The sequence below is a fragment of the Liolophura sinensis genome, chromosome 12 (genome assembly GCF_032854445.1).
Source record: "Liolophura sinensis isolate JHLJ2023 chromosome 12, CUHK_Ljap_v2, whole genome shotgun sequence".
Classification (NCBI taxonomy): Eukaryota; Metazoa; Mollusca; class Polyplacophora; order Chitonida; family Chitonidae; genus Liolophura; species Liolophura sinensis.
This window is the reverse complement of record NC_088306.1, coordinates 9762114-9783494: the sequence shown is the minus strand read 5'-3', so window position 1 is coordinate 9783494 and position 21381 is coordinate 9762114. Positions and strand designations below refer to the sequence as shown.

At 38.9% G+C, this 21381-nt stretch overlaps 1 protein-coding gene across 1 annotated transcript; it reads right to left on the bottom strand.

The window, feature by feature from the left end:
• Positions 1 to 5166: 5166 nt before the first annotated feature.
• LOC135479546 (uncharacterized) lies at positions 5167 to 18981 on the bottom strand. Its single transcript, XM_064759425.1, has 10 exons — positions 18818 to 18981; positions 15732 to 15765; positions 15203 to 15246; positions 14879 to 15086; positions 11879 to 11952; positions 10405 to 10426; positions 9651 to 9715; positions 8480 to 8531; positions 7117 to 7187; positions 5167 to 6803 (listed from the first exon to the last, which is right to left on the bottom strand). Exons 1-10 carry the CDS (start codon positions 18837 to 18839, stop codon positions 6790 to 6792), a joined length of 606 nt encoding a protein of 201 aa, XP_064615495.1. The 5' UTR covers positions 18840 to 18981; the 3' UTR covers positions 5167 to 6789.
• Between the last annotated feature and the right edge of the window lie 2400 nt (positions 18982 to 21381).

The window sequence follows — 21381 nt, the reverse complement described above, 5'->3', positions numbered from 1 at the left end:
TGGCACCAATGAAACTAGAATGAAACGGTTGAGGTTTCCCACGTTGGAGTGTGTCAGGCTCTAATCAAAACCAACCCAGTGCATGTCGTCAAAAGTTAATAATTTTACCGTTAAAATACAATCCATTCAACCCTCATTAAAAAGATATGTCGCCAGCAATACTGCCTGAAAATCAGCATTACAACCGAAAATCAGCATTACAACCGAACATCAGTAATACAACCGAAAATCAGCATTACAACCGAAAATCAGCAATACAACCCGAACATCAGCAATACAACCGAAAACGGGACCAGGAAGTGGTTACGAGGCTCCATATGTTTTGTTTATTTATTTCGCTGACGTTATCGCCTCACTGGAGAACATTCCATTAGTTTAATTGGCGGTGGTAAAAGTTGTTATTAAGTTAGGGCGAGAAGATGGGGGGGGCATGGCCACTCTTGTCCACACTGGAGACGGAAGGTTTGGCACATTGGCCAAAATATGCCCTTTAAATATAGCTTAAATGGCTACACACTTACCTGTTGAAAAACCGATGGCGACGAAAAGCCACATTGTGAACAACACGAAAATACTGAAAACAAAAAGTTTATATCGAGAAGTTTAACAAAACAAGCATTCTATTGCTGTACAACACACAGTTCCCAATAGGGTTTCCATTAAGTTATTAGGAAAATATGGAGAAATCATAATGAGACAATATGCAGCGTACTGTAGCTTACATTCCACCAAAATTAAAGATTTTCATACGTATGCACAGAAAACTGCGCACTCTGTAGATACGTGATGCTCAAGGGGAAAAAGTACACTGGTTTTCTGTGACCGTATAACATGGCAAAAAATTCATTAATCACCACCAAACTTAAACTTATCTTGTGCTATATCGAAGAAAATGCACACCAGCTTTTAATAAAATGTTTTAAAGGCTAAAGAACAGGAAAGGACGTGGAAAACTGAGTGTATACAGCGTATTGAGTGAATAAAAAAAGGGAAAAAATCCAGTATAATTTCATGTCGGACAGACAGACAGATATTCAGACAAACAGACAGACAAACAGACAATTGCAAAGTTTCTTTATAATACTGTGCTGTCGATATCGATTTGTACACGTGAAATGGAAACACGAGTTTTTGTGCTTCGTCCACAGGCTTACCATGCCACTATACCACGACATTTGCTTAAAATGTGAAAGGACGTTCGTTCAAGTAGGGTTAAAGTTGCGGTAGTTTCATGGTTTCATCTACTACAAAGTCATAAATCGTGGCTTCGGAATCATTGGCTGGTTATGTTGTCACGTGACATTACATACCATCCAATCAGTGAAAGGCATGCTGTGACTCGATGGAAGATCATGATGGTAGTCTGAAAAATATTACATTGAAAATTACGCAAAAGGTACAATTTTACGGCTGCAAAACTATAAACCACTACTCGGATATTTCCAGAGTGATTAAATGACAAGATTCCAAATCCTGACATGCTTAAAACAGGTCATACGTATGGATTGATACCTGACACTGTTTAACGCTGCTTTCTTGAATATTTCACTTATGTGACAAATGAATGTTTTTTGCTTGTTGAAAGCCTATATTCTCTGTTCAAGACCCCGATCTTATACTCTAAAAATATATCAACGCTTGTAATGCACCCAAACACCTACACGCACGCATAGATCAGGAGGGCTTGTGTGGCTAAGGTGGTTAGCTCATGCTGGCTTCCTCTCCGGGTCGAAGGTCTTTCAGCAACCTTCGTGGTTTTACCGCGGGTAAGGCTTTTCCCCATATCATAATACTAATAATTAGTGAAGTATTCACTGCAGTAAGGCGTAAACCACCAATCAAATAAATAAATAAATAAAACAGTTAACATAAGAAGAACAGAACTATTCTTTGTTTCTTTTACGACGGCGGTCGGGTTAGTATTGGAAGCAGAAGATAATGTTATAAACATATACGTGGAGAGGTCTCCCTGCAACATGCGCATGGCGTGGGATTTCCCCGGGCTCACACGGCTACCTAACATCATAATGCTGGCCGCCGTCGTATAAGTGAAATATTTTTGAGTATGGCATAAAACTTCAATCAAATAAAAATAAATAAATATAATTTTCCTACATCATGAAGATGTGATATGAAGTGCACTTATCTCATGGTTATTTACTACTAGGTATGTTCCATGAAACCCTCCCCTGTAGCTCAACTACGACCTATGGGTGTTTCCATGAAGATCTGCTCCATTTCTTCGCTCATGAAACGGCCTTCAGTGATATGGGCAATCCATCCTTGTATAAAACCTCGTTTCAATATTACGAAATGGTCTTCCTTACTTTTCACATTAAATAGTTCTGCAGTGTTTTCCTCGGGGATTCCCCGACATAAAACATGCGGCGTGCAGTGGATACGTTAACATCCTTTGTCTGGCGAGGACATGTTTGTAAACCCTTGGTCCTTCGCTAGAAAGAATGTTTTGTTTTGTCCTTTCATGAATCGATGTAAGATTATCTTTCCTACTACAAATGTTAGCATTACATCCTGAAAATTGATATCTATCATGACCATAAGCAGCGCATCTTTGTATCAACCAGCGTTTCAGAAGGTGAACATTTTTACGCATGAGTGAACAAACTATATATATGGATAAACAGAGGATCCATGTCAACCCAGATGGGTGCAGATCTAACGCTCGCCGTGTTCTTTACTGAGACTTACGCTCCATTGGCCTTCGGCATTTTATCTTAGCATCTGTTTTAAATCCTAAAACGAACCGAAATAAGACTTTCCAGGCCCTGGCCAATTTTGTTAGCAGATGTCGTCGTTTTTTTAATAATCCGTAGTATACAGAATATAACACTCATATGATTGTATAAATATAATTTGCCTGAGTATTCAGCTCTTCCTATACTATACTCTGTGTTCCGTATATGTTATAACATCTTGAGTGCTCTAACGCCCACCTTTCCCGAAAATCTCTTTAACCCATGTACCTGCCCCTCTTGTACTGTAAATATGGATTGTATAACTACATTAAGTAATGGTCATCATAGTGAATAATGACCCCTTACAAACACTTATTTTTTTTTTTTTTAGTCATCAAGCCCAAAATTCGTCGGCTATAATGCTACAAATGTTACAAGCTAAAATGTCCATAGCACTAGTACTGAAATTTTTTTTTATTCTAAATAATATACTCTTCCTTTATATATTATACAGGTTAAAAGCACTTTGAATGACGCCAAGTTTTGGCGCGCATAGGCCCTTTGGGCCGGAAAAGCGCCAGTGCAAACCAAAATGAGATCATTTATGCAATATAACAAAAACTTGTGTATTTTGCACCAAGGATTGTGTATAACATCCAACACATATTGTGTTCAATTCTTCATCAACAGACCTTGTGTTAATTCAACATAAAACAGATTTGTTCAAATATGACACAAGACTTTTGCTGATCATACAACACAAACAACACAAGTTTTGTGTGTGTGTGTGTAACTACATATCGATGTTGGTAAACACTCGTATCCACATATCAGTCCAGTATATACATATTAATTTGAGGAGATGGATTTCTCGTTAACTGAACCGTGTCCCCACGAACCTGAGTTCAGCTTCAAAACCAAAGAACAATCATCAAGAATTTTTCGCAGACTTTGGTGGCAACAAATGGATGACGTTCGTTGCAAGCCACTTACTTTCCTCGAATACGGTCTGCATATTTGTACATCACACTTACTGAGGCTCGTCAATAACTTGCCACTGGTAAGTGGTTTATCACGGGACACATTTAGTCTAATATACTTACGCATTTCCAAGTTTCATCTGGAAAAAGTGGACAACCCGTTACATTGTCTCCATCATGGAGTTTTGTAAAGTTGTTGAGCTCTTCCATTCTTGTTGATGTATGCTGAGCTATACTTCCTACTCTAATACACGATTCAGTCCACGCTTTCTTTTAGCTTGTCACTAAAGACGACATTAATTCAGCTAAAGCCATGCATCACATTGCAGCCGTATACTGTGTCGAAAATAAACTCTGGTATAAATGACAGCCATCTTCCACAAATTAAAGCGTTTGTTGCTTGACATGTGATAAGATAAAACGGCTGCTATCATGAACAGAGATTCTTCTACATGGAGGTTAAATCAGGACTGTCAGGTTGTTTACTGTCATTGTGCCTCTTTTTCAGAAAATCGAACAGAGCGTGGCTTTCATTGGTCCATTATTCAGGTTCTAAACAGTGTGTAGCGTGCTGGTGTAAAACATCGCCGGGAGAAGGTGGTGGTGGTACGACAGACCGAACGATGCATTATTCAAGAACGAAATACAAAATTATTACATGCAAAAAATACATTCAATACAAATTCTTCCAAATTAAAAAAAAATCTGGAAGTTGTCTTCTTTTCCCAATAAAGATGAACTACATTCCTACTTGATTTCAGTTTTAATATAATTATATATACATATACATATATATATATATATATATATATATATATATATATATATATATATATATATATATATATATATATATATATATATATATATATATATATATATATATAAGTACTGGGGCCTCCGTGGCTCAGTCTGTTAGCGCGCTATCGTAATGACCCAGGAGTCTCTCACCAATGCGGTCGCTGTGAGTTCAAGTCCAGCTCACGCTGGCTTTCTCTCCGGCCGTATGTGGGAAGGTCGACCAGCAACCTGATCGTGGGTTTCCCCCGGGATCTGCCCGGTTTCCTCCCACCATAATGCTGGCGTCGTATAAGTGAAATATTCTTGAGTACGGCGTAAAAACCATTTAAATAAATAAATAAATCAATAAATAAAAGTAGCTTTCAATATCTTGGTTCCTTGGTAAAAGTATTGTAACCAATCAAAACACGCCTATCATCTGCTTTTTGGGAGAACGACTTTCTTCAACATGCACCATTCAGCAGGTATGAAGAATCTCACTCTCTCCCCTCTTAAATACTCCCTCCCCCGGATCCCCGCTTCCACCCCCACCCTCTTTTCGGCACGGCAGCTTCTTCAGAACTTTTTTTTTGGCGGGGAGGGGGGGAGGGGAATAAAAATAACTCAGGAAAAGATTACAGAAAACCAGACACATATTATCTGTAAATATCTTGTGTAATAAAACATAACACCAGAGTAAATGTATACAAGTGTCAATAAAGTATCCCAAATGAAGTTTAAAAACAAAACACTTTTTTTTTTCATTATGATGTTGCATAACTGAGACATCGCATTTCAAAGTAAGTAAAGTCGAACAATGAGAAAATCGACAGCGCGTCATCCTATACATTTTGATCAATCAACACGAGTTATCTCTGTAACCCGAGAACGCAGCGTACGAGTGAGACGACATCATCTTACTCCAACATGGCGCAGCATGGTAAGAATTCCAGATTAATTTCAGGTAAATTTAATGAGTTACCAATCACATGAGAACAAAATTTGTTAACCCTTTGGGTCTGTTTCCACTTCTCTTCTTGGATAACTCAGGTTATACGACTCTTTATCTTTATTTTAGGGTTTATACACATTTTATTTATACACGCCAAACCTGACATTCAAATATTAGAAATTTAAATCGTTTTTATATTCTCATGTCAGGCAAAAGTGTGCATGATTAAACTACTGTAATGAAATGTTATCGTCTTGCTCTTAACAGAGAGTCTCTAATTTCTTCCTGAGGTCGTCCAGTGCACTGTAGCAAATTACACTGTAATTTTACAGTGAAAAGTGCTAGGAATTTTGTGACCAGCTCTTTTCACTGTAGATTTACAAGATGTGCTGTTTAATATTTACAACCAAAATAGTAGTATATTTTCACATATATCATTATAAATAATCAGTTAACGCCATTGCAAATTAACAACAGCTACATATCTACCAAGAAAACCAGTGAACATTTACAGCAAAGTGCACTGTAAATGGTCAAACCGCTACAGATTTACAAACAATGCTGTAAATAGACATCGACTAGAGTAAAATTACACCATTTAGGTGGGGAATTTACTGTAACTATATAAAGTGCCTTAAGCTGTAAATTTGCATTCAAATTTGCATTGTAAATTTGCATTCTTACAGTGTGCAGTTTATCTGCAGTTTTATTAAGCAGTTTATATTTGTCTTGTCTGTATTCATACATAATATCTTACAAACTAAATATAAACTCAACGTTCAATACATACATTATTTCACGATCACACAGAAACGTCAGTTTTTGTTGTAATGTTGTTGGTTCGTAGCACGGGGTGAGAAACATAGAACCATGGGGATAGATTATCAAAATATCGTTAGTGTCTACTATATGACGTTATTTTGTGTCATTTTTCGTTGTACGCTCAAGACAACGAAAACAATTCACCACGACCTCGTACACATGTGGAAGCTTAATAACAATAGCACACCATTCAGATCTGAAAGATGCTTTAGTTTGTCCGTAACTCGGTACTCCACGCTTTCCTTTCACAGTGTTCTTCAAAAGCGCACCGTACAAAATACGCATAGAGCTTCCACAGCAGAACCCCTTCTCAAATGCATAGAGGCTGAAATGTTCTTAAATGAATATATTAGTACAACAATGTTTGGCCATATCAAAAGTTTATTGCACAATTTTTTTTAAGAAAATACATGATCATAAATTAGGTGATCATGGTATCTTATTGAGTGTTTGGTATAGGAACAAGTGATGGCCGGAAAGTTTCTTCTGGCTTCGTACAGGATCGTCAGTCGCTAGCAGTCGCTGGCAGTCGCTGGTAGTCTGCTGACCTGAAGTTCTCCTACACCCCACCGCCTAAAACAGAACATAATGACTAAATTCGTCCTTTTTACATGAGTTTCAGCGGACAACTTTCTGTTGTATTTGATTCGTTTAACCAAATAACTCAAAGGGAAAGGTTGAATTCTTTATGATCTGCGGGGAACAGTTGCACATTATGAAACCGTTGGTGTAATCAACACAAGGCAAAAATGTCCAAAACATCTGAGATTTATTGACTTAAGTTTTGGAGAGTGAACGTGGAGAAAAAGGGCATCTGCTGCCAGACATAAGCGGCTGACATAATGTTTCTAAAGGATATAGCCCAATCGTTTTCTTCAAATCTTACCAGGTGAAATTTCAAATGATCCTGACGAATCGGAACAGCTTGAACTCTCCAATGATGACGATAACTGCAGGCTACAAAATTGCAAATTAAACATCGCAGTGACCAATAAAACGGCTTCTTCAGTCTGCAGGGATATAATTGGTAGTGTGTGTTAACCATCAATATTATTTAATAATACTATTAAATAATCAAATAAATACACTGGCAAAAATCCACATACATTTCTGTGCACAACAGAACGGGCGAATTTGTATAAAAAACGTTTGATTATACGTATGTATGTTTATCCATTTGGTTTAGGCTTCGGCATCAATATTTCATCATAAAAACACCACACTGAAGACATCAGGCATCAGTAGTGCAGCTGAGACTGTTTGTAAAGGCTTCATATACGTGCGTGCTGCCTCACACGAACACCATACCGAAGACATCAGAAGTCATTAGTACGGCCGTGTCTGCTTGTAACAGATCGATATATACATGTGCTGCCTCACAGGAACATCACACTGAAGATATCAGACATCATTAATGCGGCTGTGTCTGCTTGTGAAAGGTCGATATTTGTGTGCGCTGCCTAACAGGAACACCACACCGAAGACATCAGACGTCATTAGTGCGGCTGTGTCTGCTTGTAACAGATCGATATATACATGTGCTGCCTCACAGGAACATCACACTGAAGATATCAGACATCATTAATGCGGCTGTGTCTGCTTGTGAAAGGTCGATATTTGTGTGCGCTGCCTAACAGGAACACCACACTGAAGACATCAGACGTCATTAGTGCGGTTGTGTCTGCTTGTAACAGATCGATATATACATGTGCTGCCTCACAGGAACATCACACTGAAGACATCAGACGTCATTAATGCGGCTGTGTCTGCTTGTAATATGCCGATATATATGTGTTGCCTAACAGGAACACCACATTGAAGACATCAGCTGTGTCTACTTGTAACAGGTCGATGTATGTGTGTGCCGCCTAACAGGAACACCACACTGAAGACATCAGATGTCATTAGTGCGGCTGTGTCTGCTTGTAACAATCCGATAGATGTATGTGTTGCCTAATAGGAAAACCACACTGAAGACATCAGACACCATTAGTGTGACTGTGTCTTGTATTTATTTATTTATTTGATTGGTGTTTTACGCCGTACTCAAGAATATTTCACTTATACGATGGCGGCCAGCATTATGGCAGGAGAAAACCGGGCAGAGCCCGGGGGAAACCCACGACCATTCGCAGGTTGCTGGCAAACCTTCCCAGATACGGCCGGAGAAGAAGCCAGCATGAGCTGGACTTGAAAATGAAATTTGCCATCTAAGTTGAAGAAATAAAGGAAATAGCAATAACCCTTACTCTTCAAAAACATCGTCCAAATCATCGTCACTATCTTCTCCTTCTGGTGTTCCTGAAATCGATGACAAAGTATTGATTGATTTTAAGGATGATATATCTGGATCTGCACATACCACAATAAAGTCGAGTTTTCAGTTTGGAGGCTGACGGTACTTCGTAGGGCCCTTGGTTATTGCACGACCTCTAAGCGTTGACCAATGATTTATTTATTCGGTGTTTTACGCCGTATTCAAGAATACTTCCTTGAAGTCCATACAAATATTTAAATAATTATTTATTTATTTATGTATTTGATTGTTGTTTGACGACGTTTGATGACGTATTTGTCATATGCGATGATAGTCAGTTTTACTGGTGGAGGAATCCGGACTGTCCGGGGTAAACCATAGACCAACAGCAACTGAGGAACTTCCCTACACGTGACTATATATATTCGCATTGTATTGGCAGAAGACATGTGGTTATCAAGACTTTGCAAACGGACCCACAGGGCGCCACAAAATGCAATCTACAAATCCCCTGCCCAAGCCCGCATTTGAAAAGGTTTGTGTTTTGTGTTTAATGGCGACGGAAAGGAAAACTCCTTAACCATTCGACCACGACCAGCTGCCAAATAATTACTTATAGAGGCATTCTCTTGACAGCGCATTCGTCGCTCTCTACCTTTCGCTTTACATCACTGCCACTAACAGACAAGCTTGACATTTGGAGTCTGTGAGACGCGCATAGGCTTGTTTAGACTTAGTCTCATCACTTGTCTCCTGCCGCGGAACTATTTTATCAGCGTTCATCAATAAATTGTTACAAGTGTTGGTGGGAATCATGCTGTAGAAGCTTTAGACAAAGAGAATGCATGCGTATAAATTATTATTAGAGACAAATGTTAAGACGGATTGTTTGTGTCTCTGACACCACTTCCTCGATCATCACCGTGACCGCAGTACTTCGGCGTTGTTCAAGATTTCGCCACAGAATTTGCTGTTGGTGGCAGTGATGTAAAGCGAAATGTAGAGAAAGACGCATGCGCTATAAGGAGTATGTTATAGAGGCTCATTTGATGATTCATTTATAGCACAGGATGGAATATTACCTGATGAAATATTAACTATTAACTATACTTCTTACTGGTGGAAAAGACAAAAAATTAAATATAGAAGATAAAATAAGTTACCTGTCTTCCTCTGTACCTTTAATCTTGATTTAATTCCAGGTTCTACGTACGTTGGAGTGAGGTACCTTCAGAAATGATTGGTTTTAAATGGTTAATTGATTGATGAATTTATTGGTTGGTTACTTCTGATGGAAATCATCAGACATCAAAGTCTTATATCATTATTTCTTCAACTTGTTAAAAAATATATGATGAAGCTCTAAAGCTGTAGAGGTTAATAGTTAGTGAAAAGCAACAGACATCAAATGCTTGTATCATTATTTCTTCAAGTTGCTCAAAAATATATGATGAAGCTCTGAAGATGTAGAGGTTAATAGATAATGGAAATCACAAGAATATCAAATGCTTGTATCATTATTTCTTCAAGTTGCTCAACTGACTTCCTCTCCGGCCGTAAGTGGGAAGGTCTGCCAGCAACCTGCGGATGGTCGTGGGTTTCCCCCGGGCTGTGCCCGGTTTCCACCCACCATAATGCTGGTCGCCGTCGTATAAGTGAAATATTCTTGAGTACGGCGTAAAACACCAATCAAAAAAAAAAAAAAAAAAAAAAAAATCAAGTTGCTCAAAAATATATGATGAAGCTCTGAAGATGTAGAGGTTAATAGATAATGGAAATCACAAAAACATCAAATGCTTGTATTATTATTTCTTCAAGTTGCTCAAAAATATATGATGGAGTCAAGTGAATCTCAGGATACGAATAAGTGTATTCGAAACAATCTTAACGTGAAAAAAATAAAAGACGCCCACTTACTCATTTTGGGACATGCCATAACCTACAAAACCAATAACGAATAGCACAGCTGCACTCAAAAAATTATTCTGTTAAATTTAACAGAAAGTATGTTGTCTGAGAGATGATAGGACGTATTCTGTTATTATAAGGCAATGTTGTGTCATATTGCAACATAATATTCTGTTAGGTTAACAGAATATATGCGTGTGCTGCGTCACAGGAACACCAGACTGAAGACATCAGACGTCGTTAGTGCGGCTGTGACTGCTTGTAACAGGCCAATATACATGTATGTGTGTGCTGCCTGAATTAATAGAATATGTGTGTTATATTTAACAGAATAATCTGCTGCATTAACAAAATACATTCTAGTATCACTCAGATAACAGACTTTCTCTTAAATTTAACAGGTGAATCTTTTTGAGTGTGAGGAAAAAGAATTTTTACCATTATTTAACTATGCAGAAAGCAAAACTCACACCATTAATCATTTTTGAATGACTCGGTCTATTTAATAAGGAACATATCATTCATCGTAGGGCTTTACCGATACACAAAACAACAACAGCTGAAAATAGGAGAGTACCGGGAGACCCCCCACCCCCCCACCCACACCCACCCCCACTCCTGAATCACCAATATGAAACCCAACATTTGCGTTTTTACTAAAAAACAGGATGACAAATTGAATAATCTTACTTTATAATCACTTTTTTATCCATAAATCTATATTTTTTTTATGTTTACATCTAATATCACATCACAGTGTGTAAACACAGTACATGTGCATTCAGTTGGTTTTACTTTGTTAACAGATACTATTTTCCTGGTATTCCAAAAACAGTATCTGTTTGGCATTTAAAGGAGAAGAAATCATAAAAATGATGCCAAAATCAGATGGAAAAGTTACATGCAAATAAGATCTTTATTTCTTTTTTTTCCATTTTTTTCTTTCAAGAGAAAATGGTATTTGAAAATATTTTTGCATGGTGGAACCGACTATATACCGTCTTTGTATGATAATGCTCTAAATAATACTGTGATGCAAGTTTAATAAATGGGGATGTAAATTTGTGGTTTATATCTAAATACATGCGTTTAATCTGAATTATGATCATATTTATGAATATATCCAAAATATAAATATGATCAAAATCCAGACTGAACACATTTGTTAGCTGAAAAGACCGAATTCTAGTACAAATTTATTTATTAAACATGTGTTACATCCTCTTTTATAACATTATTACACAAAGACTATGTATGACAAGAGGTGGTCCCGAATACCCTCCATACAAATATTGTCAAGTGTTTTTTTTTCTCTTTAAATAAATGTCGAAAAAAATTTTGTAGACCACGTTTAAAAGTAAATTTTGGCACTCTTTCATCTTAACTTTGTGTAATTATTATGTTTCCACCGCCTTTAGGGAAGCCGACAGCACTGAGATTTGAACTCATGCCCCATGCTTGTACATATTGTCCATTTTCTTACCTGCACCAGGGCATGGAAGGGGAAGTTCTACTGAGTTTCCGGACCCTGTCGGGGACTTTTCGGGCTTATCCTCTCTGAAAATACATCCTGTATTGAAATGAACTGAATGGAACTTTTTGGGGAAACATTTCTGTACCAGCATACCGTCGTTAACGATATGTAACGTCAATACAGTGACGTCAGTACAGCAGACATGCGGGCTTCTAGCATTCCACTGTCATTCGGCTATAATCTTCACCGGGAAACAAATTTTGATTTATGGATCCGTGAATATAGTGAGTGAGTGAGTGCTTGGGGTTTCAGGTCGTACTTAACAATTTTTCAGTCATATGACGACGACAGTGAATATAGGGTGACCAGCCGAATGGAACTTTCTTATTTATTCACTGGATTTGGGAATACCCATATCCTGTGCTTCACAGGCTAGTGGCTCGCTATTGAGTTGCCTGTAACATACCTTGATAGTCTGGCTTATGTTGTAAAGTAGATAGTGTGGTTTATGTTGTAAACTAGGTAGTCTGGCCTATGTTGTAAACTGGATAGTCTGGCCTATGTTGTAAACTAGATAGTCTGGCTTATGTTGCAAAGTAGATAGTCTGGTTTATGTTGTAAACTAGATAGTCTGGCTTATGTTGCAAAGTAGATAGTCTGGCCTATGTTGTAAACTAGATGGTCTGGCCTATGTTGTAAACTAGATAGTCTGGTTTATGTTGTAAACTAGATAGTCTGGCTTATGTTGTAAACTAGATAGTCTGGCTTATGTTGTAAACTGGACAGTCTGGCTATGATTTTGCCTAATATACCTTTTCTAGCCGACGTATTCCTACGTCATTGGAGTCTGACTTGGTACAAACAAATATTCATTCTCAAAATAATTAAAATTAAGTTAAACGTGACTATGCAATATGCCTGCACATTCGGCTAAATGAGTTGCAAAACGCGCAAACAATTTCTTCATTGTATGTTAAGGCCGATTTGAGGCCCAAGTAATACAAGAATAAATACTTAAATGACTTTGTGGGTTAAATGTGGGTTTAACTCCTCACTGGACTATATTAGCCATTTCATGGCGAGAACATGTTAGGGTGCCTCCGTGGCCGAGGTGATTAGCGCGCCAGCGTGGCGCAGTGACCCGGAGGCTCTCACCAATGCGATCGCTGCGAGTTCATGTTCAGGTCTTGCTGGCTTCCCCTCCGGCACGTGACGTGAGAAGGTCCCTCAGCAACATGCGGATGTTAAGGGGTTTCCCCCGGGTTCTGTCCGATTTCCTCCCACCAAAATGCTGGCTGCCGTCGTATAAGTGAAATATTCTTGAGAGCGGCGTAAGACGCCAATCAAATAAATAATTAAACAGAACATACTAGGGCCACAAAACAGTTATCTCTCGACGTGAGAATGATCCAAAATCAGAACAAACAGGAAAAGGCAAACACCCTCTAAAGCAGACAAAATAAACTAAAAACAGTTACATTTTAAAACATCATTTTGATGCAATATCCACGTATGTTTAAATTATCATTTCAAATATTACACTACAGCATCGAAAACAACGCTGTGAAATAAGCTGACTCAGCCATGTGTTACATCCTCACTTAAAATATTATTACACAAAGACTATATATACCAAGAGATGGTCCCAAATACCCACCATACAAGTACCGTCAAGTGTCTTTTTCTCTTTCAAGAAGTATCGAAACAAATATTGCAGACCACATTTAAACTAACTTTTCGCACTATTTCTTCTAACTTTATGTAATTATTATGTTTCCTCCGCCAACACGCGCTGAGATTTGAACTCCTGCCTCATAATTGTACTTGTTGTCCGTTTGATTACCTGTTCCAGGACATAGAAGGGGAAGTCCTACTGAGTACACGGAACACATATGCCTCCAACAAGCACAAAGTATAGTTTAGACAATATGGACCTATTTTTTCAGCCGGCACACAAGGGGTTGTAGGTTAGTCGTTTTTTACAACAAGGTTACATGGACACAGACCCCCATTACAACTTTAGTACGGTTTTAGTTCTGTGGATTTTAGGGTATAAAGTCTTTTTTTGCTCCCAGGCGTCCATTTTTGGTGTACAGGTGCATGCTTGGTATTAAAATGCTGGAAACTGTCTAAACTTTGAGGAGGTATGAGCTTTATTGATGAAAGTTTGAAATTCTGGGTGAGAGGACACAAGGTGTGAGGTAGTGATGAGGCTGCGAGTGACGTCCCCTTGGCGTTGCTAGGCACGCCTCCCAGCTGTCGGCATGCAAAGGTCCAGATTTTGACGGTCAGCCTATGTCAAGATTGTAATAAGGCGCGCGAGTGTGTAAACCTTTCTTAAACGCAAACGTAACATGGATACTCTCAGGCACACTGAAAAAACAAATGTTTATCAAACATATCTTTGCAATAGATAATAAAGGTACTTAACAAGTTATTGCCTTTCAGTAAATAGCGGACTCGTACCTATACCATTTAGAGTGTTAAAAGATTCCAAAGTTTCAAAATGCTATACTTTGATCTCTTTTATACATTTTAGGCAATTCACAAATTATTTTGAACGGTAACATGCGCACACAGTATAATAACTGCTTACTTTTAACGTGTTAAAGGGTATGTTTATTTTCAGATACATGCGTTTGTTTCATAAATATACTGGCTGAATTTATAAATACATGCAGTATTTTATAAATACTTATATTCAATATATAAATTCAGTAATTGTATATGATCAACATTATAAAGCGGTCTTATCATCAGCTGTTGGATAAACATGTCCAAGTGTTAAACATTAAACACGTTTATAATATGTTGCAAACAGATGTTTAAATGTTAAACATTTGTTTTTTCAGTGTAGGTTTAAACCAAATAAACGACTGAAGATATTCAAGCAACCGGTGGAAGCTATAAATCATATATCTAATAATATATTTTAATCACTTAATCAAACATGCTATAGAAGTGGGAAAAGGGGGAAATTTTAAATTAAATCTTGTAGGTACAACTTACAAGGCTAAGGTATTGCTCACTTCCGGTTCAGTTGCATTGTGGTCCACATACCAAACGGTTGCAGTGGATAAGACCGTAGCATCTATGGACACTGCCATGGCTTCTGTGGGTGCTTCTACTTCAACTGTGCATGAAGATGCAGCGTCCGCAGATGGTTCACAAGGATCTTTGGATGTTACTATGACACCCAGGCAGTCTCCTAAATTTCCTGTAAGGTTACAAATTTGCTGTTTCAGTGCATGGACTGTTTAAAGGAAGAAAGCATATGATGACGTCTATATTGACAGGTAGAACAAATTGAAAATGTGAGATCAAAGAACTTACCTGTATGTTCGTGAATTGCAGGTTGTTTTGGAGCCACTGGGATTCTGCAAAAGGAACATGATATCCATATATACATGGACATATCTATAATTTATAATTATTTCCGGTTGAAAGATAAGGAGAATCTATAAAATAGAAATCACAATGTATCAATTTGATGGAATTCATTTTATATATTGTATACATATATGCACACCATACAGGTAGAAGACAAGAGAAAGAATGTTAGACAGTGCAAACGACCAATCGAGTGTCACAACCACTTAAGTTTAACCAAAGTCCCAGAAACAGTGACAGCAGTCAAACGAAAAATGTCATCTACATTTATTTACGTATTTATTTAAATAATTGGTGCTTTACGCCGTACTCAAGAATAGTTCACTTATACAACGGCGTCCAGCATTATGGTGGGAGGAAGCCAAGCAGAACCCGGGGAAACCCACGACCATCTGCATGTTGCTGCAGGTTGCCTACATGTTGTCTATATAACAAATTGCTCATAAAGGAATCTTCACAAAGAGAAACTTACTTGGCTTCTTTCTTCAAAACTGTAACCACATCACCTATAACCAAATATAATGACATTTATCACAAAACAGCTCTGTGTGAATCCCATTTACCAAAACAGTACAGCCTTCTCCAAGTTGCCCATGTGGGCTTTATCGAGAGGGTTTGACCCCTTTCAGTTACGTTGTGGATTTGGCCCCTTTTAGTTACGGTGTGAATTTGGCCCCTTTCAGTTACGGTGTGGATTTGGCCCCTTTCAGTTACGGTGTGGATTTAGCCCCTTTCAGTTACGATGTGGATTTAGCCCATTTCAGTTAGGGTGTGGATTTGGCCCCTTTCAGTTAGGGTGTGGATTTGGCCCCTTTCAGTTAGGGTGTGGATTTAGCCCATTTCAGTTACGATGTGGATTTGGCCTCTTTCAGTTAGGGTGTGGATTTGGCCCCTTTCAGTTACGGTGTGGATTTGGCCCCTTTCAGTTACGGTGTGGATTTAGCCCATTTCAGTTAGGGTGTGGATTTGGCCTCTTTCAGTTAGGGTGTGGATTTGGCCTCTTTCAGTTAGGGTGTGGATTTGGCCCCTTTCAGTTACGGTGTGGATTTAGCCCATTTCAGTTAGGGTGTGGATTTGGCCTCTTTCAGTTAGGGTGTGGATTTGGCCCCTTTCAGTTACGATGTGGATTTAGCCCATTTCAGTTAGGGTGTGGATTTGGCCTCTTTCAGTTAGGGTGTGGATTTAGCCCCTTTCAGTTACGGTGTGGATTTAGCCCCTTTCAGTTACGGTGTGGATTTAGCCCATTTCAGTTAGGGTGTGGATTTGGCCCCTTTCAGTTACGGTGTGGATTTAGCCCCTTTCAGTTACGATTTGGATTTAGCCCATTTCAGTTAGGGTGTGGATTTGGCCTCTTTCAGTTAGGGTGTGGATTTGGCCTCTTTCAGTTACGGTGTGGATTTAGCCCCTTTCAGTTACGGTGTGGATTTGGTCCCTGTCAGTTAAGGTGTGGACTTTTTAATATTGTCGCAAGTCTAAGCGCGGGAATATATCTGAATAGTTTCACCTTATCAAAATATGAGCAGCCATATGTTTATTAAAGCTGATTTAAAGAATCTAAGATCTCAGGCAACGGAACGATTTACGACGACATATTGCAAAATTTTTCATAAAATTAGACGTAGAGCTATACTCATTTTCCTGATTTTGACACAAAATACGGTTAGTGCTCTCTAGGAAATGTTGCCTTGGTTCCAAGCATCTCATTTTGTTAATATTACATTATGTAAGGGCACCTTTATCTATGTTTTAAAGATCAAATTCTTGCTCTTGCGACGTTGGCTTTAGTGTTTGATTTTAAAATCTCTGATAACTTGAAACATATTGTTACGAACCCCGTCTTTAAACATTGTATTGTATTTTTTATTTTATTATTTATCTCATTTTACATTTTCCCTCTGTGTACGTTATAGCCTGTTCTGTAATTCGGTCGAGTGATTACGAGGCTTCGGTGTTTATGAGTTTAGTGTTGTGAAGGTCACAGTCATTTATTCAAGTCCGTTTGAGGGCAGTCATTCATTCAAGTCCAGCAGGAACATTTCATCCCAGTTTACCCTGAAAGTGACTTTGGGTATCTTTCCAAGGAAACATACATCGACAGCTCGGCATCATGGACGCTACTGTCAACCCGTCCGCCCTGATAAGTTACTCATTCACAGGCAGTTGGGAATAAACCACTTGTCGGACTGTAATCCGTATATTGAGGAATTCATCTCAACTGTGGATTCTATATTTATGTGGACTGACTCGCCTTTGGAAGCCGGAATATTCCATCCTGATTTGGACGCTGTAAGACACTATGTTTGTGATTATTTGTATTGTTTTGTATATTATTGTCAGTTGGAATATATGTGCATTTTGTTAAAATATATGTATTGGACTTATTCAAGCGTCTTCGTGTTTCTTTGTTTGATCTCGTGTAAGACCTATCCCTGATCTGAGAGTTCAACAAGACAATTATTTCTTATCTTTACTCTCCGATGGTGGTGCCCTTACAAACCGGGGGCTTCTCCGGGAACTACAATCTGCTTGTGCTAAATTGTAGCACGTCAACTGTCAGCTTCTTTACCGGTGTATTGGTTCGTGTTTATGATCAAACAGAGATCCACATTTTATAAAACTATTTATATAGTTTCTTTGTACACCACATGGTGTCATTATGGCTGAGTAACGTAGATTCATTTTGGATACTGAGAATTTGTCGTTTGTTAAGCTGTCTGAGGTAAGAAAGGCAGATTTAAGGAAAATATCTGACAAGTTGGAATTAGACGTAAGCCAGTCTTAGAAAAGTGAAATGGCGGATGCTATTAGCAAGCAGTTGAACTTACTTTTAAGGTAATACTAAGGTAATACCTTTAAACCTGTTACGGCCCAAAGTGGTGATACTGAATTGATTAAGCTTCAGTTAGAGGTGGAAACGTTTAAGTTAGAAAAGGAAGAAAAAGACAGAGAAGAAAGAGAAAGGGAAAGAGAAAGGGAATAAACAGAGTTTGAGTTAGGGAAGTTGGAGACAGGGAAAAACAGTTAGTGTTCAAACTGAAGGAATTCCAGGTTAAAAGTCGTGATAATGAATCTGTCGGTCGTAGTCACCAATGATCTGGTTTGGCTCCATCAGTCGATTAGTGCCCAAATCTAATGATAAGGATGTAGAATGTTTTTTTCTGTCCATTGAGAAAGTGGCTGTTAGCTTGGAATGGCCTGAAAGGTATTGGACAATGTTATACTGCAGAGTATAATAACAATAATAATATATAACAACCCATAATAAATCAACATTTATATACAGAATGTGATAAAGAGCTACATAACATGAAGTAACTGCAATGTGCGACCTGGAGAAGGGTATGAAGCGCATTGACAAGGTCCCTGTACATGTGCTGACAGTTCAGAGTCCATTATTCACTCCTCTACCCCCTGCCCCCTCCGTTAGCAATGTAAAAACTGAAGTAATAGCAGAGCATTGACGGGAGTGCCCGGGGTATATCTAATATAAATGATCTTGTACTGCGAGAAAGGAAAGATGACATTCGATATTCAGTACAGAGAGATTAAAAGTCTTACCAGACAGGCCTTTTTCCGCCATTTTCTCGACAGCTGTGTGGGATCAGGGCTACATCCCTTGATAGAGACCAACCGATGCAAATCCAATCCAACATAGGCACGTCACATGTACAGCATCGGCGAGGTGACAAATCAAGGAAATACGTTCTCAAATTCTTCCTCGTTCAGTTTTAAGTGGGTCCATGTCAATTCTCCATTACTGATATTAGCCGCTCAATTTACAGCCATCATCTCGGCACCACGCACATATACAGATATATGACCTGTATTACTGCCTGCAATTATTATTATGTAGTTAATAACATGAATTTATTTATTCAAACTGACTCTTCATTTATCAGTAATAATTATAGCGCCCACATGGTGAATGTACACGTGTATATACCAGGATCGCCTGGTACAGTGGGATGTATACGGGGTTATTGAAACCACATTGCGAAGTTTCACAACCATAAATACTGAGAAGAGAGAGAGAGAGAGATAGAGAGAGAGAGCGAGAGAGAGAGAGGGGGGAGAGGTTGGGGGAACAGTATTCATGGGAACAGTATTCAAGCCTTCAGTTTCTAACAATGTATGTGCTGTTTACATCGACAGCGTTGACTCAATAATAGTGTGGTCACGTGTCTATCCAAATCCAGGGAAACCACTTAAGTGAGTAACACACGTACAACAAGGAATATGTGCTATTAGATAGCGCGAACTATTTATATATTTTAGCGTCATTTTTATTCACCGATGAAATCAAGTACAAGGTTTTAGCTGCTTGACATCTTCGAAAAACTGCATTTTAAAGGTCAGATGCAAATAAATTAAGGTTATGAAATATTACTTCTGGTGCTGAAATCCTATCTAAACAAGCCTCAAAAACTGAATAAAACACTCAGAACCAGGCAAAAATGGGTAACTTACAGATACAAAGCAAAAGACTACCATAGAGAGTAATACCAGTACAGTGGGAATAGTCACCAGTTGGCCACAGATTACCTGTGAAATATGGCCACAGTTTACCAAAGTCAGGATGTTATTCTGTCAGTGTAAGTGTTTACCTACTGTCAACTTTTCACACTCAATGGCTTAATGTTTTTATTTTGGTTGGTATTTTACGCCGTACTCAAGAATATTTCAATTATACGACGGGGGCCAGCATTATGGTGGGAGGAAACCGGACAGAACCCGGGGTAAACCCACTACCACCCGTAGGTTGCCGAGGGACCTTCTCACGTCACGTTCCGGAGGAGAAGCCAGCAAGATCTGAACATGAACTGAGCAGAGCCCGGGGGTAAACCCACGACCATCCGCAGGTTGCAGTCGATGGCTTAAGCAGAATCAGGTAAAACGAAACTGCAGTGATGAACAATCATAGACTCAGTTTTAGGTCTACACACGTTTTCCTCGTGCGACATGATTTTCTGATGTCTGAAGGGCCATTGCGTTACCATGGTAACGAAACCGCTACGTCCTCTACTCACGGTTCTGGGTGTTGCCGTGTCGCTTCTTGTAGCATCTCCTCACCACTGGGGCACTGGACACTGTAATAACTCATTGCGCTGTGAACCTTCCTCTGCTTTACACCTTTCTGCCTCAAGCAATCGATCAAATCGAACAGGTGAGACAACGTAATTCCGTGAACAGTAGTGCGTGTGTGTCCCTTTGATAATATGGTGGCCAGCCATTACTGTTTATGATTATACGAATGAAATATACTCGGTGTTCCATGTGCATACTGTATGCCAATGTTTGTAATTATGACTCAATATTCATTTTATATGAGATGTTCATTTAGGGCACCTTGCGATACAGTAATTCCCTTCTCGGAGTCTCAACCGTCTGCATTAGGCAGACAGGTTCGTCTGGACGTCTGTCTATGTCTGTGTGGATATCACACACTGTCTTTATATCTGTGACTATCTGAGTGAATATCTGCTATATTGTCGCTGTTGGTATTTGCCACTTCGTCTGTTGATACCATTGTCTCTCTGAGTATATGTCACTATCTGCCTGTATATTCGTTTCTGTTTGTTCGTATATCTGTTACTGTCCTTACTGGTGTCATGCATTGTCTCCATTAGTATCTGCCACTGTCTGTGTGGATATGTCATTGTCTGTCCGGATCTCTGTCACGGTATGTCCGGATATCTGTCACGGTCTCTCTTGATATCTCTTAATACCTATCTGGATGTCTGTCATTGTTTGTCTGGATATAAGTGACTGTCTGTGCGGATCTCTGTCAGAGTCATTCTGGATATCTGATACTGTTTCTTGACAAATCTGTCATTGTCTCTCTGAATATCTGTCACCGGCTGTGCCGATATCTGTCATTGTCCGCCTAAATATTTGTCACTGTCTATCCGGAAATTTGTCATTGTCTTCCCTGATATCTGCCACTGTTTGCCTCGATATCTGTCACGGTTTGTCCGGATATCGGTCAATGCCTAGCTGGATATCTGTCATTGTCTGTCAGGATATTTGTCACAGCCTGTCTAGATATTTGTCACCGTCTGTCCAGATATCTATCACTGTCTGTCAAGATACCTGTCACTGTCTGTCTGGATATCCATCAAAGT